At 44.0% G+C, this 19,743-nt stretch overlaps 1 protein-coding gene across 5 annotated transcripts in view; it reads left to right on the top strand.

The window, feature by feature from the left end:
* MYO7B (myosin VIIB) overlaps positions 1-19,743 on the top strand; it is a 126,048-nt gene that overhangs the window by 37,712 nt on the left and 68,593 nt on the right. For 3 of the 5 annotated variants that reach the window (XM_053306267.1, XM_053306264.1, XM_053306266.1), the window contains 11 exons: positions 1,193-1,306; positions 1,906-2,058; positions 4,428-4,612; positions 5,232-5,353; positions 8,438-8,580; positions 8,679-8,792; positions 10,650-10,803; positions 12,105-12,181; positions 12,947-13,066; positions 14,332-14,474; positions 15,563-15,773. In XM_053306267.1, the coding sequence (XP_053162242.1) occupies positions 1,193-1,306; positions 1,906-2,058; positions 4,428-4,612; positions 5,232-5,353; positions 8,438-8,580; positions 8,679-8,792; positions 10,650-10,803; positions 12,105-12,181; positions 12,947-13,066; positions 14,332-14,474; positions 15,563-15,773 (1,536 nt within the window). Of the gene's footprint in view, positions 1-1,192; positions 1,307-1,905; positions 2,059-4,427; positions 4,613-5,231; positions 5,354-8,437; positions 8,581-8,678; positions 8,793-10,649; positions 10,804-12,104; positions 12,182-12,946; positions 13,067-14,331; positions 14,475-15,562; positions 15,774-19,743 lie in introns of those variants that run through there. The other 2 variants (XM_053306268.1, XM_053306269.1) reach the window with 2 other exon arrangements.

Here is a 19,743-nt window from a genome sequence, read left to right as displayed (position 1 = left end):
GCGGGGAAGAAACTTGTCTAGGGAGCAAGAGGTTGCCGGTTTGAATCCCTGCTGGTATGTTTCCCAGACTATGTGAAACACCTATATCAGGCAGCAGTGATATAGGAAGATGCTGAAAGGCATCATCTCATACTACGAGGGAGATGGCAATGGTAACCCCCTCCTGTATTCTACCAAAGAAAACCACATGGCTCTGTGGTTGCCTGGAGTTGACACCAACTCGATGGCACAACTTTAAACTATGGTACTTGGGTTTGATTGGGAGTTGGGGGAGGGTTTGATTTTGTTACAGGACAGGACTGTATTAATACCATTCTCTATGCTACAGACAGTCCTTAGGAAACACAGAAAGCTGCCTTATACCAAGTCAGGCCATTGGTCCATCTAGCTTAGTATCGTCTGCACTGACAGCAACTCTCCAAGGTTTCAGGCAGGACTATCTCCCAGCCCTACCTGGAAATGCCAGGAATTGAACCTGTTACCTTTTGCATGCAAAGCAAAACAATGCTCTTCCACTAAGCTACAGCCCCATCCTATTGCCATTAGCCCTGCTAGGTGTGTATATACTGTGTGCCAATGACATTGGCTGACATCCTGCTGTGCTTGGACAATGAACAAAGTTAAGTTGCAATAGTGTAAGCAAGTTGTGTAGCTGCACAAGTTCATGGGAAAGTTGTGCTCTTTTGTAAAGGTTCCCTGCCAAACATATAAGGAAGAGAACATAAGAACATAGTCCTTCCAGTCTATGTTCTGTATTGTTATTGAAAAACCAATAAAACATTAAAAAAAAATATGCTGCCTTTCTTCCCACTTGAGTCTTTGGAATTAAGATCTTATTTTTAGTTATACTTTATATTAATGCTTTATTTCAATAGAATTGATGAACTTCTCAATAAACATAGTTCTCTTTTCTCTCCCCCTTCCCTGTTCTATTCCAGCTTTATGCAAACATAGTAATTTTCCTCTGAAGTCCTAGTGTCATGTTCTGTGTGGATCACTTGTGGACCAGCTTTTCTATTGTAAAACATGTCCATGATTAGAGGAAGAAATATTGAAAAACTCTCCTAAGATCAACAGCAGAATTATTACATCTTGATCACCTCTTAAGTCATATGAACCACATTTCCTAAGCACAATGAAACATAGCATATCTATATGAAAGTACTTGATGGTTATGTTTTCATCCTGGCAGGGTGATCACATATGGATGGAACTCTCTTCAAGCAGTGAGTTTAATGTACCCATTGGTGCAGTTGTGAAGATTTCTGACTCAGGACGGTTCTTGCTGGAGGATGATGAAGGCAAGGTAGGTGACATAATATTTTATGCAACAGATTCAACTGTTTTATATAATGCTCAAGAGCTGTAGACAGGCACGAGTACAACCATAGATCCAGACATTGGCTGACATGATGAAGAAAATTATCTAACATCCTTTTAATTTCAGTGGGACTAATTTGGAGTAATGTTTCTCATCATGTTAGCTATCATTCGCTTTGACAGATGTCTGGAACGCATTGTCAGAATTAGATGCATATATGTGGTGTCATGGGTCAAACCAAAAGCCCATATCTGAATGCTCAACAATTTTAGTAGTGTTCAAATGCACATCTTAGAATATTGTGGTCAATGGCCTGCCTGTAATGTGGCTCAAAGGGTGTTTCCAGAGGCATACCTAGGCCAGAGGGGGCCCAGTACGCCCCTCCCCCTAGTGGCTCCTCAGAGTGAGGGAGATAATGAAGAAAATAGGGAGGAGTGGAGCTTGGGGGCCCTCAGCAGCTGGGGGCCCGGGTTCTTTGAACCTACCCACTTGATTATAGCTACACCACTGGGTATTTCCTAGTTGAGTGCTTTGAGCTACTAAATAAAACCCAAGTTGATTACTAACAAACAGTTGTGTTTAAGGAACATTGGATAACGGCTCGGAACATCAGCGCTGTGCGAGCAATGCATCCTGCCTCTGTCAAAGGAGTTGAAGATATGATACGCCTTGGAGATTTGAATGAAGCTGGCATTGTACGCAACCTCCTTATCCGTTACAAGGAACACAACATCTATGTAAGTGAGGATGTCCAATGTGTTTTTAAAGAATTGTACCAACTAAAATGTTCAACAAAATGTAAAATCACATCTGTGTTATATTATATGAATGTGTTATATTAAAATACTATCTACTCCAGTATTTAATCTTTCAACTTAAAGTACTACAGTCATTTTTCAAAATACAAATCTTGTCATTTTCAGTTGGATAATTTAAAAAAGAGAACCATTCCATCTGTTGCACTATATTAATGACAATTCTGTATTTTAAAATAATTATGCATCATAGTTATTTTTTCTATTCTTCTCTTGTAATTATTTATTTGAAAATCTACCCCTAAAGCCACTACTTTTCATTTATCTTCAAGAGATTGAAGTGCATAAATCTCTTTACTTTTGTGGTCCTTCCACATGGCAATAAAATGCATGATGTGGAGAGCTTGTGCACAGGTTCTAAAAGAGAACTTACTCATCCTCCACACACTCCCATAGACTCCTGCCTTCTTTCCCAGCAGGATGTCATACGCTGTTCACGTGCCCAGCAGCGTCCATGCATAATTTCCATAGTGCCACCTAGCTGCCAACTCTTGCTTTCTGAAAATAACCCACCCTTTTAAATTCCTACTCTTCTGGCAATGGGGGAAAGGGATGGGCTATTCTCAGAAAGCAAGAGATTGCTGGCAGGTGGTGTTGTGGAAATCATATGAGGTCCCTACTGAGAGTCTGAACAGCACATGAGAATGCTGGGAAAGAGCATGGAAGCCAGTGGGTGTATGTGGAGGGTGAATAAGCTCTTACTTAAAACTTGCACACAAACTCTTCATGTCACACGCTTTACTGCAGTCTGGAAGAAGCCTATGCTAATTTTAAAAATTAATGTACTGTACGTACTTCTGTAAATCATTGAAGAAACAACAACAACATTTATGTACCGCTTCTCAACAAAAGTTTCCAAAGCAGTTTACATGGAGAAATAATAAATGAATAAGATAGATCCCTGTCCCCAAAGGGCTCACAATCTAAAAAGAAATGTTAGATAGACACCAGCAACAGTCGTTGGAGGTACTGTGCTGGGGGTGGATAGGGCTAGTTAGTCTCCCCCGCTAAATAAAGAGAATCACCATGGTTAAAAGGTGCCTCTTTTCTCTATATAAAAACTACACTGTGTTTTTTTGTTATGTTTTTACAAAAAGCTTGCTATGTCAGAAAGAGTCCTTAAACTACTCCCTGCCATGTTCCTGATCTGGATTGCCCTCTACCTACACACACACACACACACACACACACACACACACACACACACACAGAGTTTGCCATTGTGGGGAGGAAAGGCTTAAATGGAGTGGGTGCTCTGCACATGCTATTTATTAGTGTGTGTTTCGGTGGGGAAGCAAGCATGCCAGAGCCAATGATGACACAATTAATGTCACATCTAGTTTGGTCCTTAGATGGCTTTACTGTGGAACCTCGGTGTTCAAAGACAGTATATCTTGGATTACTGGTTGTGGGGTTGGACAACTGTAGAAGAAGATCATTCATTCATTCATTCATTCATTCAATTTATATACCACTCCTTCCTAAAGTGGCTCAGAGTGGTATATATTAAAATTAAAAACACATAATAAAACAATTAAAATAAATAAAAATTTAAACCAGTTCAAAATTAAAACTAGATATCATTAAAATCTAGGCTAAAAAGATGGGTCTTTAAGGTTCTCCTGGAGGTTTTTCATACATTGCTCTATGCCTCGGGGTATCTGAAGAACGAGTCTGCTTCGCAGCAGATTTGAGGCATTTTAATTTGAGGGATTAGATGGACCATTCACATAGCCATCAACACTTTCAGAGAAAGCAGACGCTCCAGAGTCCCCCCCCCCCAAAAAAGGTGCTGAAAATAGAGGATTTTTTAACCCCAAACATAACTCGGGCTAAGCCAGAATTCACATTCGGAAAGAATAAAATTCCCCATTCGGGGAGAATCAAAGCCCTGTCTGTCCTGGTCCCTGATAGCCTGCAAGGAGGTCGGATTAAATCCAGCAAATATGTGGACTGGCACACTCCAATCAGGATCGGATTTGGGGGTGGGGGGAACCCTGTCTGTAAAACCTCCTGAAGGCCTCCAAGGAAGATAATTACTTTCATGCTCTTCTTGTGTGCTTTGCAGAAGCATCTGTGGAATGCTAGACCTGATGGAACTTTGGTCTTTTCTTATGTTATACTTCCACATTCTATTATATAGAATTTTCCTAGAATTGTAATCTAAATTTGACTTATGATGTTTTATTAAAAACAGAGCATGAAATGATTAGGATTTTGTTGTGCTCTATTTTGGAATTAATGCCATAAATGTCCTAACACTCCCCCCCCACCTCCCACCATTTTTAAAGACCTACACGGGCTCGATCTTAGTAGCAGTGAATCCATACCAAGTGCTGCCACTGTACACCATGGAACAAATCAGGCTGTACTGTAACAAGAGGATCGGGGAACTGCCTCCTCATGTGTTTGCCATTGCCGACAATTGTTATTTCAACATGAAAAGAAACAAGAAAGACCAATGCTGTGTCATCAGGTAAGATGTAGGGAGTAGTAGAAGATGTTTGGTGCTGTGCTCAGGGGTGGCCCGTCCTTGAGGTGAAGAGAGGCAACTCCCTCAGGGCCAGCAAACATGGTTCCCCTGTGTTGTGTGCTGCCCTCTGTGTCTCCCCACCCGCCTGCTGCCACCCCGCCTCACTTTTATTGTCGCAACCACTTCTGCTGCTTTCCCACTTGTGAGCTATGCCCCTATCCACCCAACTCAGTGCCCCTGGGCCAGAAGCCCAATGCTGAGTCACCACCCCTCTTCTCCTCGCTCTACTCTCAATGAACAGCATGCAGCCGCCTGCTGGCTGGTTGGTCTCTCTCTTCTTTGCCCCTGCAAACTTGTGCTCTTTGCTTCTTCCATTTTGGGAAGAGACAAAGCACAGAAGTTCGTTCCTGGAGGAGGTAGAGAGCAAGAGAGAGAGAGAGCCAGAGAGCCTGACTGCTGCTGATGTTGGAGGCCCAATGCAATTGGGCATGCGGCATATAGCGATAGCTGGATTCTCTGGCTGGCTCTCTGTCTTTCTCTCTCACAGTGAGAGAGAGACAGGTAGCTAGTCAGGCAGACCAGCTGTCATTGGATTTTTATCAGGTTTCTCATTTGATTTCAGTGGAGAATCTGGATCTGGGAAGACTGAAAGCACAAAGCTGATATTGCAATTCTTAGCTGCTATCAGTGGCCAACATTCCTGGATTGAGCAACAGATTCTAGAGGCCAATCCCATCTTAGAAGGTAGGATACTGGATAGACCATCATATAGGTCCACTCATTTCAAAGAAGTTGGATTGGAATAATAAAGTAATAGGCCAACTAAATATTTCAAAACTGTAGGAGTATAGAAAGTAGCCAAGGAAGATACAAATTGACAGGGGGGTTTTTTGGCACGGGGGTGGGGGAATTCTCTGTTAATCTGTATTAAATTGAACCCGTTTAATTATTATGGTGTCTCCCTTCCATGGAACTGTCACAAGGAGCACTGAGAATTGTGGTTATGGGAGGGGACTAAGGATTTCTAACAGCCATATCACATTCCTGTGGTTCCTTACTGAAAACCTTTAAACCGAGATAAAACCAATTTGTGGCTTTTAAAATAATATTTTGGAGACAGAATACAGCAGCTATCTTTACTGTTTTTCAAGTGGGGGCCACCTTGGCTCAAACAAACAAACCCTTCATTGTGTGAGAGGGAGGTGGGAAATTGTGAGTGAAATGGCCCTCACAATTTGCCACCACGCTGATCTCCATCAGTGTTTTACCCAGCACAGGAAGCGGGAGGGGGTTCAGAGAGAAATGAAGCCCTGTTGAGCCCCAGCACCATTTTAGAAGGTGCACATTGGGTCCTGGGAAATGTAGTCCTCCCCAGTTCTTTCCTTAGGGAGTCTGTGGGGAAACTACTACGAAGCACAACATTTCCAAGCGCTGTGTGCAAACCTTCCAAGTTGGCGCTGGAGCTTGAGAGGGCTCCTTTTCCCTTTAAAGGAGTCCCATCAGCACTGGGCAAAGTACAGCACTCCATTGTGGGAATGGTCTCCTCTGCACAGGTCTAATAAACAATTATTCAGGAAGGTGCTCTTAGGGCTGATGGGAGCTATTACTAGCTTGTGAGCCTTGCAAGGAAGAACAGTGCTATACAGAATTTGATAAATTGCTGATCCATTTGAGGGGCTGATCTCTTCTGATGTCATGTTGTAGCCCTCTGTAGACAAGTAGGTTACTTCCCTCTTGGTTGGTTCAATAGCTTAGCTTATCTCAGGTCACAGAGTGGCTGGGAAGCTAAGGCTCTCTTATGGATCTTTGTTGTGATCCTGTATACAATTGCACTATTGGGTTAGTGGGCCTGTGCAGTAACCTTGTGGATGGAATCTCCAAACTCCTCATGATACTCCAGTTCCGCCCATTGAGTTTGTGGCAACAGTTCTATTCAGCTGTCGAAGCGCCTAACACTTGGTCGGTTCCTTTCTGACTGTCGTTGTGTTGCCTTCCTTGGGGCTCTGCTCCTTGGTTGGTTTGGTTCACTGAAGTGAAGTAAAACTTTTGATTGTTAGTGGTTTTCACCCTGGATTGGACTGGCTTTTCTTCTCGGATTGTGATTTAGTGAGGCAAATTTGTTACCGTTCTGGATTTCACAGACTGGAATATTGGATTGGCTAAAAACATCCTTATATTCTTGATGGACATAAAGAAAAAAGCATTTAAAAAGTGCATGGCATGAGGTACAAAGTTTCCAACCACTGATTGCTATGAGCTCAACTTTATTTGCTTAGTGGAGACCCACAACATGACTATATGTGAGATTCGTTCTCCCATTAAACTAAAAGGAGTTGAGAACCCCATCTCAGAGCGGCATTGTACAAACAAGTCCTTTGTCTAGCGACCTCCTCAGTGCCTACGTCCCTGTCAACATTGTCAGTTCAGAGCTCAGCAGTGGCTTGGGCTATGCCTGCCACACTTCTGTCTCCATCAATATCGTAGTCGACACCAACTTCCTATGTGGAGACTTGCCCAAAATATAGACTTGTGCTGATTATGTTCTATACAGAGGGCATTATTTTTGAAAGGCTCTTATCAGATGAGCTAGTCTGTGTGCGATGGTGGTTGGCCAGTTTTAGATGGGGTTACGCACCCTCTGAAAGAATAGGTGCATCGTTAGGGAGTGTATTTATTTTATTTAGAAAATTATCTGTTTATAAGTAAAGATATTAAATATAAATATAAAAGTAATATATCTCTATTTAAAAGTTTAAAAACCTATATAGAACAGTAACACACAAAGCAGAAGCAGCAGCAGTAAAAACTGTTCTCCCATATAAAAGCCTGGATGAGCAGCCACGTCTTTACTTGTTTCTAAAAACTGTGATGGAGGCTGAGGAATAGATGCCAGCTGGGAGAGGATTCCAAAGCCTGGGGGCAATGACTGAGAAGGCCCTGTGTAGTTAGAGCTAGCTGTATGTATGGAGGCCCAAGTGGCATTTGTGGCACAAAGCATCATTCTCAGCAAGTATACCAACTGTGACCCCTCCTGGGCAGAGATTGCCTGCCCACAGGCATCATATTCTTGTGTCATTAGTTTGGACTATTGCAATATGCTATATGTGGGGCTGCCCTCGGAGACAGTCCAGAAGCTACTGTTGGTATAAAGTGCTGCAGGTAGTTTACTGAATGGGACCAGGCCTATGCAGCATATCTTTCCAGAGCTAAAACAGTTGCACTGGCTCCTGATCAATTTTCAGGCCTAATGAAAGCTGCTGGTCATTACCTTTAAAGCCCTGGGCAACACAGATGAGGGCTTTTCAGTGGCTTGCATGCCAGGTCCATAACATTTACATTGCAGCTAGGGTGCTAAGGGGAGTTGGGGAGAGACTAGCATGTGAATTCTTAAGTCCATGAACAACGTCCCTGCAAGTCGATTTTCAGATGACAACTTCTTCAGGAAAAATCAATTGGGTGGTTTCAGAGCCCAGTTCATAAAGGCAGAAAGACTTCTGCTTTATATATATGATGCATGTGAAAGGGTGTGTGTGTGTGTGTGTGTGTGTGTGTGTGTGTGTGTGTGTGTGTGTGAATGAGAGGGGGGGAGAGAGAGAGAGAGAGAACAAGAATCAGGTAATGTTGTGAGAATGTTGATACCTTGAAGATTGGGATGGAATGGGCTATATATCCAAATAAACAAATCCCTTTAACTTTGTAAAGGAAACTGCAAAGTATCTCATGATTCTGTATGATTTCAAACAGGCAAAGAGTGACCATACCTGTGGGGGAAAAACACCCACTCTCCCTATCTACCTGCTCTTTATACTTTCATCTCACCCCTTACAGCTTTCGGAAATGCCAAGACAATTCGAAATGACAACTCAAGCCGGTTTGGGAAATACATCGACATTCACTTCAACCAAAATGGGGTGATAGAAGGAGCCCGGATAGAACAGTTCCTCCTTGAGAAGTCTCGGGTTTGTCGGCAGGTAAAGGCATACACTGAAATTATACATCTAACTGGGCAGTGTTCCTGTTTTATGCATGCTGTTAATTGGGTTTATGCCCCCCCAACCCGCCATTTTAGGCTCCGGAGGAAAGGAACTATCACATTTTTTACTGCATGTTGATGGGGATGAATCTGGAACAGAAGAAGATGTTGAATCTTGGCACTGCTTCTGAGTATACCTACCTCACTATGGTAAGTTCCTCTCTGTTCCTCTGCAGGTTGATCCTGGTACAATACTATTGCAGTATATTGTGCCAAATGGAAAATGAGTCCCTCTATACTTTTCCAATCCAGTTTATTGTATATGACTATAAGCCTTTACAAAGCTCTCTTTACTTGTTGTTGTTGTTGGTTGTTATAAATGACCTTTCTTATAAGGATCTTGGAACAACAAACATGGGGATATCCTATTTTATTCTCAAAAACTTCCTATGAGGATCATGGATGAGTGGGGCTTTAAACGGAACTTTCCCTGCTCCAGAGTGAACACTTTCACATTGGTCAGGATCATGACTAACTTGGATCATTGATTCTAATTGTGCTTAGTCATGACTGAATTAGTTTGGTTTTTTGTCCACGGACGCTCCAATTAGGCATTCTGAAAAGACATCTGAGGAAGTTTTCTGAGGGCCCAAACGACATGCAAATATTTTGTGAATCCAGATAATTGTAGCCAAACAGCCTTTGGGAGTTTGTTTGCTTTAAAACTGCTTCAGGAGGACACCATTGATGGCAGGAAAGGGGTGGTGAAGAGGAGGTAGTTAATATTTTCCTCACCTGCCATTTTTCTACTCTAACACACACACACACAATATTTTCCCCTGCAGAATTAACAATGTATGCTTGCATGTATTTTTGGATCACATAGGGGAGGAAGATGCTTAGGGGGCAGTTTAGAGCAGAAGAATAGCAGGTGAAAGATTGCCCTTTCTCGCTATTGCTTCTCTGCTATCTTTCAGGCCTCCTGAAGTGGCTTTTAAAGCCAAAGGAAAGGCTATTAGTGCAAATGCAAACATTAGCAAATAACTTGTAATTCAGCCCTCAGGCCTTTTGTGGGGTGGTGGTCCACAGATTATTTTTAAATGAGAAAGAGGGACCCAACTGTCATTTTTGTTCTAGAAATAAGGAACTGAAGTGTCTGTGAAAGGAATTTCTCCCTAAAAAGAAATCTCCACCTGTTCTGGGCACTTTCCTAAATTAGAGATTTTATGTATCTTGTTTACATTAGGGCACTTTCCAGGCTAGCTGCTCAACAGCAGCAAAATGCCTCTGTTCAGGCAAGTTGCATTGGAAACATAAACATCAGGGAGAGCAGTCTCACAGAAACTAACCTAAAAAACCAGCAACTTTTTTTACCCTGGATATGCGACATCCTAGCTCTATATCGTAGAGATTAAATTCAAAACAAGGCATTGGAAATGTGATCGGTACCCTGCTGTCCGCGTAGGAACTGTGGTGTCACAATGCAGGAAGTGTGGAAGCACACTTCTGAGATACAACGTGAACCCGTTGCAGGGTCTAATCTGGAAAGCACCCTGGAAGAGTGATGCGGGGTAGCCCAAGGTATTGTGGTGCCTACGGCTAGGCACAAAATGCTGCCTTGCCCCGTGCCCCTGGTGGACCCAACCCCCTTTCAAAACCAGTCCTTGCACACTTTGAAGGTGCACAGGGTGCAGGGAAAAGGAAAGGTTGCCAGCAGCCTTCCTTGTGCTGACCATCTCACCTTGCTTTGTGAAAGGGAGGTCCCTGGAGTGACGGCTTCATCAACTAGCACATGATAAGAAGTGTCACTTTTCTTCTCCGCTCCACAGATAGAACTAGATCTTTTCACCCAGTCCCTTGTTTCATGGAGTGAATAATAAAATGCATGTCTTCTTCCTGACATAAGTGCCATGTGACTTTCTAGTTTGTTGAGGAAGAAAAGACATACCTAGAGAACTTGCATTTTGGAAATACTGAGTAGCAGTTTGAGGATCAGTAACTGGCCTATTCTTCAACCATGAATGTCTAATAGAATGGAAAAGAAGCTATCAGTGTGCTCTTTTGCAGGGTGAGTGCACTTCTTGTGAAGGTCGTAATGATGCCAAGGAATATGCGCACATCCGCTCTGCTATGAAGATCCTCATGTTCTCTGATTCTGAACACTGGGATATAAGCAAACTGCTGGCAGCCATTTTGCATCTAGGGAATGTGGAGTTTGAAGGTAAGCGTGGTGCACTAAGAGAGAGAGAAACCAAATAAGAGAAAAAGATGACTTGATGGAATAACAAAGCTATATCCTGAGCGTAAACCAAGATACTGTAACCTGAAAAAAGCAAGTGACTTGGAATATAGTGACTTTAGTAGATACTCTTCTATGCCAGTGCATCCTGGCACGGTGCACTGTGGGATGCCAGAGGACTTCCTCCTCCAGCTCTTGGCTCTTCCACTTGCTCCTACCTGCCTCCCCACACATGATCAAAGTTGCTAAGAAGGCTCTGCAGCTTGCGCAGCACACGAGCTGTGCTGCAGCCAGCAGCAGAGCCAGGAGCTGGAGGAAGAAGTCCTCCAGCATCCCACAATGCACCGTGCCAGAAGCACGGTGCATTGGGGGATTCCCCAGCTGCCAGGCTCTCTTGCTGCCCAGTTTTGTCCATACTGCACACAACTGGAGACTGGGTGAGAAGGGCACACTCATGCCCTTCTACCCAGGAAAAGCCCGCGTAACAAATTTAGGCTACCCAGCAGGGCAGTGCCAGAATCGGGCCCAATCCTGGCACTTCTCATGAGGAGCCCTACCCAGGTAGGGCTGTGCAAGCCCAAGTAAGGCTGCTTGTGTGAACAGTCTCAGTGTTAACCTGAATGTATCTTGATATTTATATATAGTATATGATAAAAGTACTTGTTAGTGAGAACTCTGGTATGCAAAGCTGCGTTTCACATAAGTGCTGTTAATACAGTTATAGTGCCCTTATGTAGGAAAATAAGAAACTCTTCAGCTGTTTATGATGCATATACCTACACACACACACGCCTGCCCCAATAATCTGCAAAAACTAGTTATATTTTGCAAAGGAAGCTGGAGCTTTTAATGTGTATGAAAAAAGAGCTGGAGCTTTGGGAGGGAGAAGTATCTTTGTAAGGATGGAGATCTATATATCTATATAATAAAATGAATATATTTTTTTATTTATTTATGTAAACCGCTTTGGGAACTTTTGTTGAAAAGTGGCAGTTGGTTGTATTTGTATCTTGATTGCCACATTGCTATGTCATTATTTAGCTGCTACCACTTTTTAATGCCTGCCTTGTAAGATGATTCCCATCTCTGATTCCTACCATTTTTTACCAGAAATAATGCACCATGTTATGAACCAGGTGCACATTATCATGTCATACAGAGACTGCATTTTTGTTCTCATTTTGATCTTTGCCCTAGCCTAGCAGTTGCTTTCTGAATGATCAATTATGCTACAGTCTTTATGTCACACAAGTTTACTAATTTTTGTCCTTTCCTTCATCTAGCTGCTGTGTATGATAACTTGGACTGTTCTGCTGTGCTGGATTCTGCACACTTTTCTATTGCAACCAAACTGCTTGAGGTATTGCTTTTACACATTTATCCCACATGTTCTCAGTTGGCTGCTTCTTCAGAGTATTTATACTGTAACTGAGCAAAGAGGCATCTTTTAAAAGTGGTGATTCTCTTTATTTCCCAGGGGGAGAGCAACTGGCCCTATCCAGCCCCAACACAGCATCCCTCCAGTGGCTGTTGCTGGGGACAACCTTATGTTTCATTTTGGATTGTGAGCCCTTTAGGGACAAGGGGCCATCTTATTTATGTATTATTTATTTTTCTATGTAAACCGCTTTGAGAAATTTGGTTGAATAATGGTATATAAATATTCATTGTAGTAGTAGTAAGCATGCACATTCAATAAGGAGCTCACGAATGCATTTCTCTAGTTTGAGCCATGCCACTCCTGTTGCTAATAAATGGCTTCTTGTGACTTCATTGATGACTGTCATTCTTATGATAGCAGACTAGTCTTACAGAGCTTTGTCTCATCCCTACCTTCTCTTATATTCTTACTTGTGTAGGTAGAAGTAGGGTCTGCTTTGCATGCAGAAGGTTCCAGGTTCAGTACCTGGCATCTTCAGGTAGAATTGGGAGAAAACCTGGTCTTCTGCCTGAAACCTTGGAGATTGGCTGCCATTCAGTGTTGGCAATACTGAACTTGATGGACCAGTCTTCTGACTCAGTATAAGGCAGCTTCCTATGCTCCAATGTAGAGAAGTTGATACCACAGCTCTTGCCAGATCTCTTGCATCTAACAAAATGACCAATGCAAAATGAATACCTACAGGTGGATGCTGGGGAACTCCACAACAGCCTTACAAACCACTCCATAATTATCCGAGGAGAAAGTGTCTCCATGCCCCTGAGTGTTGCCCAAGCTGCTGATGTAAGAGATGCCTTCGTTAAGGTAAAAGAAACCAACAATTACTGTATCTCCATGTGTATTTTTTCAGTTGTGATTTGCAAGGATTGTGAATGTTTTTGGAATAGCATCATCGAAGGACAAAATCTGGTAAACAATGCACTGTATGTTATATCTCTCTTTGAAATTGCTGAGTTGGGATTCATATGCAGATTTGACACTTTCACGTTTGGCCTGTATAGAGTCTGGTTTTGGCTACCTTACTATGGAATGTAACTACCCATTGGTAGGTGTTCAAGTACAGTGTTCACCTTGGTTTGCTAATTCATTACCAGCTGAGGGTGGCTCAACTTCACTTGGATTGGATCTTTTGCCTTTTTCACTAGACCTTGTTTTGCATTTGACTTTGCATAATAATGAGGTACAACTATTTCTTTAATTGTTGGGTCTCACTTTGTAATAATTTCCCCCCTGCTCCTTATTTGGTCCCTGTGTGTGTATAGGCTATGTTCAAACAATCACAAGGATCTTGGTTAATAATTTAATCAGAATTAGTGAGCCCAGCAGAACTGGTTGTGTGAACCTCGAATTTCAGGGCAATCCTTATCAAACCACTCTGGTTAACTAACATTTAACCAGGATAGATAAACAATATTAAGGTCATTCACACAACCAAAATCCCTGGTGCTAGGAGGGCTGGAGGGAAGGCAGGAAGGCTATACTTTCCCCCACATGAGTAAAGACTGTCCAAGACTGCTAAAACCAAGGTAAAAGAATGGGGTAGGCCTACTTCAGAGCAGCTGGGTAGGAGTGAGTCCCGAGGCTCCACACAAGCCTCCCTACTCTGGATTTCCTTCTCCTACCCAGCTTTGTATGGTCATGTGAAAGACCTTATTATCTGGTTAACCAGAGTGGTTTGACCAGGATTGCCTTGAAATTCTGGGTTCACACAATCTGCTCTGCTGGGCTCACTAATTCTGATTAACTTTTTAACCAGGATCCATGTGTTGTGTGAACGTAGCCATATTTGCCAACTGAGGATAACACTTCAGGCATCTGATGAAATGGGCTATGGCTTATGAAAGCTTTTAGCTCATTCTTGTTTTATACCTACCTTTGCATTTGAGCCATTAAGAAACTGTGAGTCTCACCTCTAGCTACAGATCTATGAACAGTCTATGAACAAGAAGAAAACATTCCTGTCCTCAGCAGTTCCTTGTGGTATATGTCTATGGTGTGTTTCACATGCTAATGGAAATATTTATTGTATAAAGCACAAAGCCTTCACTGTTTTTTTCCCCTACCCCCAGGGGATCTATGGTCTTCTCTTCTTGTGGATAGTGAATAAGATAAATGCTGCAATTTTCAACCCACCTTCCCAGGATCATAAACACTTGCGCAGATCCATTGGGCTACTGGACATCTTTGGCTTTGAAAATTTTAACACCAACAGGTATGACATTCCCCAGATTACTTTCTTTGTGAGATGATAGAGAACTAGCTTCATAAATCAGGCAGGAAGTAGATTATTGCCACTAGTATTGATTGAAGTGATATTTCAATGAATGAGTTGCTGCATTGAAGATGATAGATTGAAATATACTGATCTGGCCACTGACAGAGGAACAAGGGCTGCTGGGAGCTTGCTCCCTCTTCCGCCCAAGAAGAACACCATGGCAAGCAGAAGAATGGTGGAAAGCTGGTCTTGTGGTAGCAAACATGACTTGTCGCCTTAGCTAAGCAGGGTTTGCCCTGGTTGCATATGACTATAAGTGTGAGGAGCACTGTAAGATATTCCCCTCTGGAAAGAGCAGAAGGTTTCAAGTTCCTTCCTTGGCTTCTCCAAGATAGAGCTGAGAGAGATTCCTGCCTGCAACCTTGGAGAAGCCACTGCCAGTCTGTGAAGGCAATACTGATAGACCAATGGTCTGACTCAGTATATGGCAGCTTCCTATATTCCTATGTAACCGTCTAGCCCCAGCCATTCAGCCAGAGAAAGAGCAGCTGCAGCTTGTTTTCTCTTTTCCTGCCAGTAAGAATTCTGCTCAAATGACCAGTGGCCCTGGAATGCAGAAGTGAAGGAAAAGATACTTTGGTCTCTGCCACCAGCCGAGAGGGGTGCTTTCATGTGTTGTGAGCTGCTTTGAAGATCATTTGATCGGAAGACAGAGTATCAGTGTTTAAAATTATAAATAAACATATTAAAATATACATTGTCAAGCACCTGATATTGCTAGAGAATCATTAGTGTCTATTCAAAATCTGAAACAGAATAAGATAATCCATGGCTGTCTGGTCTACATTCGCTCTAGCATTATTGTTTTGTAACTATATAGTACTGGCTGATCGCTGGCATTTTGCCCTTTTTAGGGGGGTTGCCCAGCAGTCAGGTTTACAAGTGAAACTGCTGTGAAATGCACAGTATGAAATATTATCTAGTATCACACACACACTCTCTCTCACACACACTCTCTCTATTGTGACATATGTGACACTGATGCTGTTGCTGTTCTGGTATTTCTCTGGGTTTTGTCCCTGCAGTTTTGAGCAGCTGTGCATCAACTTTGCCAATGAACACCTCCAGCAGTTCTTTGTGCTCCACATCTTCAAGTTGGAGCAGGAGGAGTATCTGTCGGAGCACATCTCCTGGAGCCACATTGATTTCACAGATAACTGTACAGCCTTGGAAGTGATTGCACTCAAACCCATGAATATTGTGTCTCTCATTGATGAAGAAAGCAGGTTCCCTAAGGTGGGTGATGTTTTTCCTCCAAGCTCTTTACAGAGAATAATTGCATACAAATCTGGATTGAGATCCGTCAAGATCCATAAGAATGGGTTCTGTGCCTGCGTAGTAACCACGCGGTAGCCATGCCTCAGCTTGTCGAGGAGTCCAAGCCCCACCCCCATGCTGGCTATGTGCTATTTAAGGGCAGGCTGGGTGCCATCTTCCTCAATTCTTTTCCGACTGCCTTAGTGTTTAGACTCCAGTCTGCCTCCTCCTTTCGGTAATGTTCCTCCGTGAGTTCGTCTGTTTAAAAAGAGAGAGAGAGAGAGACTTTTAGTATTCTGTGTATGACCTTGGATTGGCTGATGATCTGCGTTTGGTAAATTGACCCTATTTTGGCTGACTGACTTGACTGGATTTTTCTGACTCGGAACGACCCTGACTACCCAATTGCACGCCCCATTATGGCTGAGGAGAAGAAGTCCTTCAAAAGGTGCGACAGCTGTAAAGCCAAGCTCCCCTCAAAGGACCTACACAACTTGTGCTTGCTATGTTTGGGAGACGAGCACAATATCTTGACCTGTAGGATATGTTTATCCTTTTCGAAGCAAACGTGCAAGAACAGAGCGCTTCGTTAGAGGGCTGCGATTTATGACAAAGTGTTAAGCCTTTCAACACTGGGCGAGCCGCATCTGACGGCCTCGAGGTCAAAGTCGCCTGCAAAATCGGCATCGGCACCTCCTTGGTTATCAACGTCCTATCGGTCGAAGTCTACCAAATCAACCTCGGCATCGACACCGGCCCGTCTGGCATCGCACCCCTCTGCTCCAAAATCGACAGCGCGCACTACATCTATGATACCATCTTCGGCGTTCAAGTCCACTCGGGTACCTTCGAGGCATTCACATTCAACGTCGACAACCAAACAGTCTGTCTCGACACCGCTGCCATCCAGGCACCGTGCCTCGTCTCCTGCATCTTCATCTCCCCCGAGACCGTCTAAGCACCGTGCCTCGTCTCCTGGGTCTTCGCCTCTGTCAGAACGCCAGAAGACAATTGATCTGACACACACCCCATCTGCACCGTTGGCCTCACATTAGCCTTTGGCTCCACGCCACTCCCCAACACCTGAGTCGGCGCTGGGGACTTCGATGTCAACAGCAATCGAACATCCACCTCCGATACCGTCAACTTCGACATCGAGAGCTAGATCCCTGTCTCCTGCAACGACACCAATCTCTTCGGCTCCAACATCACCAAGACCCTGAAGTGCTTCACCGCCAGTGTCAACTCTCCATACCCCTATGGTTTCAATGTCAACAAGAGTGTCGCCTAGCTGTCAGACCCCATTGCCGACCTTCGACGTCGACGACGATGAAACACAAACCAACGCCACGGCTGTGCTAGATCCTTCGACCATGCAGACCCTGCTTTCGATGCTGGACTCTACCTCGAGCACACCATCTACATCTACCTTCAAGGGTTTTCCACCATCGAATGTCAGGGTGGATGCTACAGTCATTCCATCAGATAACACTTTATCAGCTATCCACCTGCATGACTCTTCTACTTGGCACACTTGTGGCTTCTCACATCAGACATGTGAGAGCCAGATCCCTGTCTCCTGCAACGACACCAGTCTCTTCGGCTCCAACATCACCAAGACCCTGAAGTGCTTCACCGCCGGTGTCGCCGGTGTCAACCATGGCATCTGGAATCAGCGGAATGGGGGCCTGTTCCCTGGATGCCCCATATTCTGATGAACCAGCTAGAGCATGGAGGCCATATGCCCCTCTACCTTCTACATTACAAGTCTCGACACTGTCCCAATGTCCCTGGAAGGTTCCGTCTTATGTGACAAAGGCATCTCAGACCCAATGGGTGCAGACAGATCAACAATGGACCCAAACTATCCTACCACAGGTACGGTCAATGGGCACACAAATGTGCTCTCCACTCTCTCCATGGAACGTCACTGCGGAAAAGCAAACAGTTGTGCCCTCTTCGCCAGTGGCATCAGAATCTGAACATTATGGGTCCTCTGACTTTGAGTCGAATCCGGAAGACAGAGATTCCCTTGTGGATCCATCAGTGGATGTGCCTCCTACAACATACGTGTCTCCTAATGAGGAGATGAAATCATATCACAAACATACCTGCCATGGCAGAAGCACTAGGCCTCAACATTCGATCACAATTATCTACAATTGATGATCCGGTGTACAACTTCATGTTACAAACACAGTCTACTCAACCAGTGGCCTTACCCATGCTTCCGGTCATCACTAGGGCAGCCAAATGCGCATGGGAGGTACTACACACCTCGACACCGACAAGCAAAAGGTTGGAGAGCTTGTACCGTATACAAGAAAGAGATAACACCTATCTTTTAAAGCACCCTGCCCCTAATTCCCTTGTTGTGGATTGTGCAGCCTCCTCAAAAATGGGAAAACGTTATTCAACACCTCCTGAGGAGGGGTGCAAACTGGACTTACTAGGCAGGAAAATTTATTCCACTTCATGCCTCTCCATCAAAGTGGCAAACTAGGCTGCCTGTACAGCCAAATATTGCCACAGCATTTGGGAAGCTCTGCAAGGTGAACTTGACTCTTTATCTCTGGACGATTTCAAGAAAAGATACCAACAGACTCTTGAGAAGTCAGCAGAGCTTACATGGCAACAGCTGAGCATCGCTAAACATCTCGCAGAATCTGAGTCCCACTCCTTGACTGCAGCAGTCACACTCCACAGGCATGCCTGGCTGCGTTCTACCAGCCTCCAAGCGGACATGAAAGAGAAAATTGAGGGCCTAGCATTTGATGGAACTGGACTCTTCAGTGAATCCACAGATGCAACTATGGAACAATTTAAGAAGTCAACATCCACTGCTAAGACATTTACAGCTCAAGCTTTTACTTCAACCTATAACCCAAAGTATCGGTCCTACTTGGGAAGACAGTGTTCTTCCTTCTGCCAACAAGATCGTCGGGACTTTAGGAGACAATACCCGTCTTACAATAAATGTCCCTATCAAGGCAAAAACAAATCCTCTCAATCTCAGCAATCCAAGCAACTGGAATCCCAGAAGTGCCTTTGAGATTCAGGACTGTTTAGACTCCAGTCTGCCTCCTCCTTTCGGTAATGTTCCTCCGTGAGTTCGTCTGTTTAAAAAGAGAGAGAGAAAGAGACTTTTAGTATTCTGTGTATGACCTTGGATTGGCTGATGATCTGCGTTTGGTAAATTGACCCTATTTTGGCTGACTGACTTGACTGGATTTTTCTGACTCGGAACGACCCTGACTACCCAATTGCACGCCCCATTATGGCTGAGGAGAAGAAGTCCTTCAAAAGGTGCGACGGCTGTAAAGCCAAGCTCCCCTCAAAGGACCTACACAACTTGTGCTTGCTATGTTTGGGAGACGAGCACAATATCTTGACCTGTAGGATATGTTTATCCTTTTCGAAGCAAACGTGCAAGAACTACCCATCCCCGCCAGCAGGGGCCTTACCACCAGCACCAAGCAACAACATCAGGCTGGCAAGCCATGCCCCTGCATGGCACCGTATAACATCAGACAGGTGGGTCTTGAAAATCATTTTGTCAGGTTACGCTATAGAATTCAAGACCGCTCCGCATTATTCTGGGATGAGGATCACTCCACCCTAAGAGACCTTACGGGAGGAGGTGTGGGAGTTGTTGGAGAAGGGTGCAATCACCCAGGTTCCAAGGGCACACAGGCAGGAAGGATATTACTCCCGCGACTTTCAAATTCTGAAAAAGGATGGGGGGATCCGTCCCATCATGGATCTCCATCACCTAAACAAGCTGATCAAAGTAAGGAAATTTCGAATGATGGCGTTGCAAGAGTTACTTCCGCTGCTCCAGGGCAAACAATGGCTTGCAAATCTGGATCTGAAAAACGCCTACTTTCATATCAGCATCAGGGAACACCACAGAAAATATCTCTGCTTCATTGTGGGAGATCAAGTGTAC

Source organism: Hemicordylus capensis, chromosome 3, assembly GCF_027244095.1.
Source record: "Hemicordylus capensis ecotype Gifberg chromosome 3, rHemCap1.1.pri, whole genome shotgun sequence".
NCBI classification, from domain to species: domain Eukaryota; kingdom Metazoa; phylum Chordata; class Lepidosauria; order Squamata; family Cordylidae; genus Hemicordylus; species Hemicordylus capensis.
Note: the sequence above shows the minus strand (reverse complement) of the source record. Positions and strands in the feature narration are given on the sequence as shown.